Source organism: Stegastes partitus, unplaced genomic scaffold (genome assembly GCF_000690725.1).
Source record: "Stegastes partitus isolate 25-593 unplaced genomic scaffold, Stegastes_partitus-1.0.2 Scaffold90, whole genome shotgun sequence".
NCBI classification, from domain to species: Eukaryota; Metazoa; Chordata; class Actinopteri; family Pomacentridae; genus Stegastes; species Stegastes partitus.
Genome location: NW_007577821.1, coordinates 895628 through 905581, shown reverse-complemented (window position 1 = coordinate 905581; position 9954 = coordinate 895628). Strand labels below are relative to the sequence as shown.

Below are 9954 nucleotides of genomic sequence, written 5' to 3'. Positions count from 1 at the left end.
AAAACAAATTAAAACTTCTAACTCAAATATTGCACTGTTTCTTTCCATTAATAGCCCTTCTTTGGGGAAAAAAATCCATAATTCAATGAGGGTCCAGTTCTGGGCCCCCCACCCCACTCTGGGCCCGGGACAACAGACCCGTTTGTCCCCCCCATCGGCGGGCGTGGCTACATGTACCATTTCTGTAGGTTGGAATAGTACCGAGCCTCCAGGTTAGCTGTGTGGAAACGAGATTTTAACCGGAACTGCACAGATTTTACACATCAAAGTCCATTTACAGGTCTTGGGGAGTACAGTTGTATGTGAAAAAAGCAATACAAAGCCTTTTATGATTGTAGATGCAGGTGCCATAAATTGCCTCAACAGATGTACCTTAAAGTAGCATCAGCTGGGGATGAAGTGCCTAGGCTGAAAACAGAAAAGAAACCTACGATTGTGGAGTTACAAAGAAGTGACCTTACCAGACGGCTGAGGCTACATTAGCTGCTAACACACCAGATTCAGTCAGTAGTTGAAATGAGGGCACCAGGTTTTTGATAAGGAAGCATATGAATACAATTTATTACAGGGCCCAAAAATATATAAGCTATATTTTTAGTTACATCAGTATAAAACCAGTTTACACACTTTGAGCATGGAGCTCTTGAGGCCTCAGGACAGTTGTCCCGTTTTCTAAGAACTTGTCTGTAGACCTGCTCTGTTTGCGAACTACAAAATGACCAGCGAGGACATCAGAATAATGCAAAATACTAAACTTTATTGTTAAAAATAAATCAACTTTACCACCTGAAGCCAGTACAATGTTTTTGCAGCTCACTTTATCTTGGAAATGATTCTGGTTGGTTGGAGGCTAATTGCCCATGCTGCTCTTTAACCTTTGTGGAACACCACTTGGATGCCTGTCCTAATAGCTGTTCAACAAGTCAATGTCTTCTGCAGAAAGAGCTGCTGAGCACAGTTGTTTTGCAGGAGGGCCATGATGCGAAGTGTCGTGCTTTTCTGGCTGATGCTTTCGCTTGTTGATATGGCACTGAGTCTTCACTTGATGATTTGTCATGGAAGGAATCTCCTCTTTTATGGGATTGTTTGGCGGTCTGTAGAAATGCAGTTTCCCATTGTTGGTCTCTTCCACATGCTCATGAATGAAAGGTGCTGCAATCAGTACTCCTCTGACAAACTTCTGCCTGCCAACTACAGAAAACACATTTAAAAAACATGTTATTGATTAAAGTAATTAGACCTTGCATTTAAAAAAAGGCTCTTTACAATGTAAATGTGATGAACTTACAAAAGCGAAGTGCTGATATTCTTGATTCTTCAATTTTCCTCTGTTTTGGCATTTGTGAGCTATTTGTTTCCCATTGATTTACAACCTGAAAATACAACAAACATAACTTTTTGACTCTGTCTACTTTAAAGAATATGTGTATACTTCTATCAGCATCTGAAAATATTTACCTGCTCTGCCCAACCTTCTGTTTTACATCTCGAGTGATCGAAGCTGTCCAGTGGTTTCTCAGAATGAATTAGCCCCAACAGCTTCCATATAGTTGTCTTCAACTCTGTGCCAAGCTGGACATATAAATTACATTTAGATGTCAGGACAACATTAGGGTGTCGTGAAGTGTTTTGTACAAACATTGCTGCCTCACCTTTAAACTTGTTCCTGATAGATCAAGTTTTACAAGTTTGGGGAGGCATGTGAGGTATCTGAGTGCTGTCTCTGAGATAGGGTTGTCTGTGTAAGAAAGACAATAACTCGTCAACAATTTTATAAAACACATCAGCTTGTGTATTCTTTTGATCTGGAGACAGTGATTCTGCCGCCACCACCATATGTAAGTAACCAATACTTTGGTAACTAACAGGAAAGATCCAGGAGCTGAAGGCGGTCCAGTCCCTTCCGCATCATCCGGATAGGTGCAGTCAGTCTTTGCAGGCCAGCATCTGACAGACTGTTAGCACCAATGAAAAGCTGAATCAGGCTGCTAAAAAAAAAGAAAAAGAAAAAGAAAGGCAGACCACTTAATTACAGGTTTTTGATGAGTTAAGTTCTCCTTAACTCATCTCTGGGACAAGAAGACTAGTACCTTGCCAAAGAGGTGGATGTTAGATGCTGGAATAGCTCGTGATTGTCGCCCAGTTTGCAGCCAAACAAATCCAGAGACCTCAAACTATGAAACGTTTTAATTGCATCAATCCTCTCATGCAGGAGTGCAAACCTGCAAAAAAAAAAAAAATGAAAGAGGAACAAGAAATGCTGCTGTTTGTGGCACAGAAAGCAGAGAAGGTGACATCTGTGGTGGCAACATAACTGACCTGTTTCGAAGACAGAGTGACCCAAGCACAATCTCTCCATATGCATCACTGAACAACTGCAGGGCTTTGGAAGAAACATCTGGGTTCAAGAATACACGATTCTCCTCTGCTGCTACAAAAAGTCTATCACCTATTTGCTCGGGGAAGTCGACCAGAGAGTCCACATGGTGAATGTTGTCGGCCACGAACAACAGAGTGATGTCAAAGAGAGATTTCGTGGAGTACCTCAGACTTCCCTCTTCATTGTAGTTGAATATGAAGTGCTCTTTCCTCAGCACAAACGGATCCGTCCTCCTGCACGATGACACCGGCTTTGGTTGTGCCAGGACTATGTCACTGACACGACGAAGGTTGCCTCTTTCTCGGACATAAACGGTGCTCTTGTCCAAAGAAAGGTCGCACATTTTCCCGTGAAAAAGGATAAAACTCCCGACTCAATTGCACATTTAGCTAGCAAACCGGGAAAACATCTGAGGCATAACAGAAAACTCCAAGTAGCTTACTAGCTAGCTCGTGAACAGGGTCGTTAACTGAGCTTAGACCTCGTTTAAAATGATCCCCAAGCTGTTAGGTCTGGTTAATTTACTATCCGCTATGTTTTCTCACAGTATTCCACATTTCACGGCAATTTCTTTCGCGTGTTCTTAACAAGTACATCGGTAAATTACACAAGTAACTCTGAGACTTCCAGCGCAACGCCTGCTTGCGGTATTAGCTTGCTAATTTCAAAGTAAAAGCTCAGGACTTTGCAGCAAACGTGAAATTCTAATAACAAGTGCCTTTCAGAGAACCTTAACAGAACGTTCTCCCTGCCCCTGTTTGCTGGGTTGTTTCAAGATCCCTGTGTACTGAAATTAATCACATGCAGCAGGAATTTCACTTGAAAAGGCTTTTTACAAACATCACAATTAGTCTCTCTTGACAGCGGCAGCCATAAGTACATAAAAATCAAACCCTTACTTTGAAAATGTTTTCGTCTTGTTTACATGTCTGGCATGTCCTGCTACAGACAGCTAACGTAGCTGACAGAGTGACATGATTTCTAAAAGTTTAGGAAGATAATTTGGTGAGCATACACTGTTTAAAGAAAATAACCAATGCCATATACTTGATTTTTATACATGACTCCATAGTCTTACTGTTTTTTGTCGTCATGCTATGTTCGATAGCTAATATCTAAGTAGTTGTTGGTAAGTAAGACCTTGGCAGCTAACTTAGCTAACTCATAACGTTGCGTCTTTTTACCGTTTTTCATCGCCAACCTTCTATTATATCAACACACAAAGGAAGGAGAGGCTATTAAAAGGTGTGGTTCTTTTCTTCACAGCTTTTCGAAGTCAGGTCGCTGACTGTGTGCAACGTCAACCTGCCGATAAGTTCTTGAGAGACAAACTTTGGAGGGAGTCCGTGTCAATGGCGGCGACAAATGATCCATTTCAGTTTCAGGGTGAGCGTTCTGCATAGTCTTTAGTGTATTTAAGAAATGACGTTGCTATTTGTCTTTATGTTTTCGCTAACTGCACGTCAGTCAGAGCTTGATTCATATTTTTCCATGCATCCATGTCTTGCAATCAGAATTTGATGAAGCTGGCAATCTGTTGGAAGCGAACAGAGATGCAACAACCATCAGCATGGAGGATGACGACACTGAGCCCCAGAAGCAAAGGAGTGCTGCAGGTTTCCCTCCTGATGCTGATAATGAGGACCCACTTGACACTGATGACACCACAGAGGTCAGGATGAGACGAGTACATGCTGAGAAATAGCCAGCTTATGTCAAGCTGAATAATCAAATATTCATTTGAATAATTTAGTGTTCCTAAAAATGTTCCTTTCTCCATTAAAGCTTCTCTCTGGGCAGAAGAAAAGTGCCCCTTTCTGGACGTTTGAGTACTACCAAAAGTTTTTTGACATCGAGACCCATCATGTAATATTTTTACAACTTATTTACTGACTTTTTACCACAATTTATAATGTAATATGGAGTGCTTCCCAACAAATGTTGCTTTGCTAAGCTTTATATTAGCTTTAATCATATGTGATGTTACTCACGTTTCTTTCAGGTGAAGGAGAGAATCTTTGGATCTGTGCTGCCATGGCCTGGAAGGAACTTTATTCATGTCTATCTTCGTAGAAATCCTGATCTTTATGGTTAGCACTTGTGTAGTTTATTGTCATAATTCTTTTTTTTTGTTGTTCAAACAAACTCTAAAATGCTGTGCTAAGAAACCAAATGTAGAAACAGGCTTAAGTTGTAATGCTGGATATTTGTGTTTTCAGGACCATTCTGGATTTGCACTACTTTTGTGTTTGCCGTTGCCATAAGTGGAAACATATCCAGCTTTTTGGTGCACTCAGGGAAGCCAGGCTATAAGTACACCCCAGAGTTTCAAAAAGGCAAGTGGCATTTTTCTTTGATACCGGTTTACATTCACTGTTAGAGGAAAACATACATTTCACTCTTTGGCTTTGCATTCCTTGTGTTTTCCAGTGACCATCGCAGCAACAGCAATCTTTAGCTATGCTTGGTTTGTGCCCCTTGGGCTCTGGAGTTTGCTGCTGTGGAGAAACAACAAGGTCATGAGCCTGGTGACATACTCCTTTATCGAGATCGTCTGTGTGTATGGATATTCTCTTTCCATTTACATCCCTGCAGTGGTAAGACCTGGAATTCTTTATTTAACATTAACAGCAATAATGAATAATGTCATTCACACTGACTTTTTATGTCACAGAGTACACATTTGTCTTTACATTTTTATAACATTCAGCTTTTTAAGTGTATAATATTTGGCATTTTGGAATAAAGCAGCTGAGCTGAAAACCTACTCTGACCCATTTTAAAAAATCTGCTCAGCAGCGTATAGCGGACATCAAAATACAAAAGTATTACTAAAGATAATAGTACTACAGCAGACATCATGTCAGCTCAGAAACCACAACATGAAATTGTTCAACAATTTTTAATGCAACATAAATAAATAAATGTTTCAATACACCCTGTCAGTTTCATTTCAAACACAGCACTGAATTATTTTGACTTAAATGAAATATTGTTACCTCTCATGACAATGTAATGTGTTTTGCTGTACAGTCTTGCAGTTGTTGAAAGTTGGTGAATACTTTTTTTTGGTATCATGATAACATTTAAAATGCTCATAATTGTAAGATTTCCATAAAATGTGATACATTTAGTTCTGTGTACTCCAGTAGCCAAGCAACCACATTTTGTTGCCAGATTCACGGTTGTGTTTTTGTGCAATGACAATAAAGAAAGTCTAAGTCTCTCTAACATAGCATACAGTATAATGCACTGTTTTTTGTTGTTTTTTTTAACTAAGGTCCTATCGATTATCCCATTTGACTGGGTGAGGTGGTGCTCTATTGTGGTGGCACTCTGCCTCTCTGGCTCAGTTCTGATGATGACGTTCTGGCCTGCAGTCAGGGAAGATCATCCCAAAATGATCATTGCAATCATGGCGGGCATTGTGATGCTCAACGCCCTACTCGCTATTGGTTGTAAGGTAATTGCATTTGCTTTTGTTTGCTGGTTTTACTCAGCTTAATTAAAAAAGTGACAGATATGGAAAATAAATCTGATTGGTAAAGTAAGACACAACATTCATTGTCCGACTTTGGCACACTGTGTCTGCACTAACCCAGTTAATTCCTGCTGTCTGTCGATCTTGGTGTAGATAACAATGATTGGCTCACTCTCATTTGTCCTCGGTGGTATCAGCATGGCCGAGCTTTGACCCAGGTTGTCTATGATCATCACGGACTACACTACATTACAGTGACATTTTTGCGTGTCTCTGCTTGTGTGTATCTGGGAAGTGATGTACCTTTATAGTGTCAAGTTAACTCCCTCTGGGGAGACTCTTCTCAATGGAAACTGTGACCGCCTTCGCCAACTCGTGTGAGAATGGGCACTTAGTGTCTTCTTAATGGGAATACTGTCAGGTCTGCAGGGTATCCTATGTCTCGTCACATTCATGTAATTAGTCTACAAAGTAAGCCCATGTCTGAAGGGTGACCAAGATGGATGGACTGCAGGAATTCTGTACTTTCTACTGTAACATGGAACATTTGCTGTGTACTTATTCACCGACAGCCTCGCTTTAGTCCTTGATTGTGTGGTAGCTTCTGTTAACAAGTCTCGCTGCAATGTTGGTGCTTCTTTGCCAGGGTCTTTGACACTATTTTAACTTGCTTACTTGTGCTTTTTTCAGATCTACTTTTTTGGCAAACCAATACAAGCTCCTGCAATTGATAGTCCTCCTGCAAACGAGTCCATCAAGGCGGCGTCTTCTACTTGAAAGCCTTGCATTGTCTGAAGGTACACAATAGTGACACAGAAGCTTTTTAAGCCGTGTTCCCATTGTACAAATACACTAATAACCTGATACATGTAAATTATATTTGTCCACCAGACTTTGCTAGTTAAGCCACTGGTCCACATTGCTGACCTAATTTAGTAGCTTTGGCTGGCGTGTGTGGTTTTGACCTGCTCGAGTTGAGCATCTGACACCGGACTTCCTCTACATGATTTCTCCTTCCCAAAGCAAGTGTTTTTCTGTTTTTCAAAAATTGCAGGTTCTCCAGTTGCCTTATTAGAGAGAATCGGGTTGCTCTGGTGATGAAGTCATTGCCTTCTGGATTTCACCTGTGCTTGGACATTCGGGCGTGCCACCTTAAAACCCAGTGTGTATTGCTGTGGAAAAACCGCTATTGGTCCAACTGCATGACCTCTTGAAAAGAACACTGGTACCAAGTATGTTATTTCTAATGGGATGGGTTCTAAACTTACTTAAAGACAAATGGGGTGTTGTATTACACAGCACACCAGATCTCTTTTAGTATGGTAGTTGTACGCTTTATCGTTCTCATGTTAAAATATTTAGATCACCAGTCTGTGCATTAATGGTAGTGGCATCAATGGCATTTTGTATATAAATTTTTCGTATACTTACAATGGGAACTGGTTTGTATACTTTGTATAGAATTTACTGAATTTACTGTATGAACTGCACAGCAATAATTGTTATTTGTAAGACATTTAGGACTTATTATGTATCCATAGAGCTGTTCTGTTTCCCTCCTTTGTAACCGTAAGTGCCGTGAGTTAATGCCAAAGACTCAGCTTACATTTTTAAGAGATTGTGTAACTATTGTTGATATTTGTTTTTATTATGACCAACTGCTTTTCCTTAAAATGTATGGAATTTATTAAGTCCATTCTCAGTGAGTGTTTCATGGAGAAAAATAAAAAGTGGTTATTGTTGAATACACTTTTATTAATGAATTCTTTCATTATGTATGAAAGTAATTATGATCTATTTACTGTCTGCATAGAGCCATATTTGAACTACAGATTCAACTTTATGAAGAGCACATTTTCAAACTGCCCTTTACTTTCATGGAAATAAATAGTTCGACATTTGAGGAAATATACATATCTTCTTTCTTCAATCAGCCACGTCTGAGATTGCTGTCAAGCTGTCCATGTTTCTGCTAAAACAAGAAATATTTTATGACTAAAATGTACATCAGCCTTGAAAAACAAAATTATAAAAATCTCAGAACAGAAATTTACTATGATCATTTTTATTTGGCTCTAGTGTTTTTTTTATTTGTAAAAACAACATGTCTACCTGAAACCATTCCAATGTTAACTAACTAAATAGGTGCATTCGATAAATGCTTAAAGCACTGTATAGGAATCATTTTTTTCTAATTTTTTTATTTTTTTTTTGAGTAAACGTTGAAGTTTTTAGATTGTAAAACCTCAAATTACCCCAGCTCCCACATGTGCAGGCAACGTGACTCTTCTATCAGCTCCTGACAGCATTAAAGGCCGCCAGTCTATTTCAACAGTTGGACATTTTAAATATTTAAGGGAGAGATTGTAACTAATAGGTATACCTTCAACATTTAAAAGAGAGCATCTAACTTTAAAAGTGAACATTTGGCAGCGGCTGCTGTTTTTCCAAGTCATCCATCTAAGCTGTCATGTGGTTGAGCAAACTGATAGAATCTACCGTGTGACTGTTTGGATGCACAGATCACCTGCAGTGGAAAATCTTACATATGTGTGTGAAGCTGACCACACGCAGGCACATGACGTGTGATCAGCACATCACCTGCAAAAGACCCGTGTTACAACTGTATTTATTATTTTGTAGATTCACAAGGGCACAGTATTCACATTAATTAACAAAACAGAAAAAAAAAAAATTGTGTCACTTGAAACTGTGTCAAAGGGATGGTGGCGCCCTAATTAATGGTCATTCTAGCCCCAGCTTTGAGTTACACAGGAGCTGCCTGTCAAACAGATAACCCTGTTAGAAGAATGTCACCTGCCTCAGTCTCAGGCATGCTGCACATGCATGCACGTACACATGTTTGTGGATTTGTCAACACCAAACTCAAGGACTATTTGAGTTACTTGTAAGTAAGATTTATTTATTTTTTATTTTTTAAAGGAAATGCCTTTTTAATTTTCTTCCTTTTGCGGCTTGGACACTTTTCCATATGATGGCCACCTCAAATGGCAAAGGTGAAAAAGTTTCCAAATTTGAGACATTGAAACTGTTGGAGAAATGCAGAAAGGAAAGAGATGATGCCATGCACAGAGAAAGTGTGCTGAGAGAGAAATTGAGACAGTATGAGTCAAGAATGCGTTCAACTGAGGCTTTGAAACAGAAACTGAAGACCCTGACAGTGGACAACAAGGAGCTGAGGAAACAAGTGAAGGCGCTTCGTACTGAAATTGGACTTGAGTGCAACCCTAAGTTCAATGGAAAGACCACCAAGGACATAATCAATGACTTTCATGAAAAGGAGCGTGAGTGCACATCTCTGGTGGAGAAGGCTGGGAAACTGAGTCTGACCATTGATGACTTGACATCAGAATTGGCAAATACGGTGACCTCTAAAACACTTTTAGAGGATCAAGTGCAGTCATTACAGCAAAATCTCAAGGACATGACAAATAATCAACGGCGTCTTCTTAAGCTGTGGGAAGACAAGAAGACCCAAAGGGAGCAGCTGGCCCTCCCCGCAATTATCCAGAAACCTGGACAGAAACCAATGGGCCATAAAGCAGTTCAAACTGAGATGTCCATTAGTTCATCCCAAAAGCTTCCAGTCAATGCTTTTGAGACCAAGCCATTTTCTCGGGACAGTGACAAAAAGACTGTTTTGGATAAACACAGTTTTCCAGCTTATGGAAATGGCTATCATCACGACAAGAAAGCTTTCATGCATGATGAAACTAAAGGCATTCAGAATTGACTTGACCCACTGAGTGACAGCCACTAACACTGTGCACTGACAAGCAGAGACGTAGCAAACTATTATTGGACTAATGTTTAATATATCTGTAAATTACAGACGATGAGTAAAACGAGAAAAAAATGCAACCCTGTGAAGCTGATTTATCGCTTGTTGTTGTGCCTTGTGTAATTTAATCTTGATAGTGTTGGTATTTGTATAATTGAAATGTAACCTAAGATCATTTAAGTCAGCCTTTAAGCATAATATTTTTAGGCAGTTGCTTGTTAGTTAATGAAATGGGTGAGACTGAATTTACATACACATTTTTTTTTAAAACAAGTAGATTTATGGTAAATC

General features: G+C 39.6%; 3 protein-coding genes across 7 annotated transcripts; 2 read left to right on the top strand and 1 right to left on the bottom strand.

The window, feature by feature from the left end:
- Positions 1–737: 737 nt before the first annotated feature.
- On the bottom strand, positions 738–2995 carry lrrc42 (leucine rich repeat containing 42). 2 transcript variants are annotated; one of them, XM_008277172.1, is made up of 7 exons: positions 2320–2995; positions 2091–2222; positions 1867–1988; positions 1653–1738; positions 1459–1572; positions 1289–1373; positions 738–1191 (listed from the first exon to the last, which is right to left on the bottom strand). In XM_008277172.1, the coding sequence occupies exons 1-7, from the start codon at positions 2721–2723 to the stop codon at positions 905–907; spliced, it is 1230 nt and encodes a 409-aa protein (XP_008275394.1). In that variant the 5' UTR covers positions 2724–2995; the 3' UTR covers positions 738–904. The 2 variants fall into 2 exon arrangements, with proteins under 2 accessions (XP_008275394.1, XP_008275395.1); XM_008277173.1 differs by having other exon boundaries at positions 1867–1985.
- On the top strand, positions 1772–7610 carry yipf1 (Yip1 domain family, member 1). Of its 4 annotated transcripts, XM_008277177.1 has the most exons (11): positions 3323–3385; positions 3489–3509; positions 3647–3766; positions 3895–4052; positions 4166–4246; positions 4383–4470; positions 4600–4716; positions 4811–4977; positions 5661–5843; positions 6552–6658; positions 6916–7610. In XM_008277177.1, exons 3-10 carry the CDS (start codon positions 3733–3735, stop codon positions 6636–6638), a joined length of 915 nt encoding a protein of 304 aa, XP_008275399.1. In that variant the 5' UTR covers positions 3323–3385; positions 3489–3509; positions 3647–3732; the 3' UTR covers positions 6639–6658; positions 6916–7610. The 4 variants fall into 4 exon arrangements, with proteins under 4 accessions (XP_008275400.1, XP_008275397.1, XP_008275399.1 ...); XM_008277178.1 differs by lacking the exons at positions 3323–3385; positions 3489–3509 and adding an exon at positions 1772–1838; XM_008277175.1 differs by lacking the exon at positions 3489–3509 and having other exon boundaries at positions 3305–3385.
- A 1246-nt stretch (positions 7611–8856) lies between these two features.
- Positions 8857–9615, top strand: LOC103353967 (uncharacterized). Its single transcript, XM_008277181.1, has one exon. It carries the CDS (start codon positions 8857–8859, stop codon positions 9613–9615), a length of 759 nt encoding a protein of 252 aa, XP_008275403.1.
- The last annotated feature ends 339 nt before the right edge of the window (positions 9616–9954 follow it).

Bases quoted from the DNA above. Each gene is read 5' to 3' on its own strand.
- lrrc42 (XM_008277172.1), bottom strand. From the start codon at position 2,723: ATGTGCGACCTTTCTTTGGACAAGAGCACCGTTTATGTCCGAGAAAGA. The intron at 2,223-2,319 runs GTCAGTTATGTT...TTTTTTTTGCAG, and splicing joins TCACTCTGTCTTCGAAACAG to GTTTGCACTCCTGCATGAGA. The intron at 1,374-1,458 runs GTAAATATTTTC...TTGTATTTTCAG, and splicing joins CAGAAGGTTGGGCAGAGCAG to GTTGTAAATCAATGGGAAAC.
- yipf1 (XM_008277178.1), top strand. From the start codon at position 3,733: ATGGCGGCGACAAATGATCCATTTCAGTTTCAGG. The intron at 4,053-4,165 runs GTCAGGATGAGA...TCTCCATTAAAG, and splicing joins ACACTGATGACACCACAGAG to CTTCTCTCTGGGCAGAAGAA. The intron at 4,717-4,810 runs GCAAGTGGCATT...TGTGTTTTCCAG, and splicing joins CACCCCAGAGTTTCAAAAAG to TGACCATCGCAGCAACAGCA.
- LOC103353967 (XM_008277181.1), top strand. From the start codon at position 8,857: ATGGCCACCTCAAATGGCAAAGGTGAAAAAGTTTCCAAATTTGAGACA.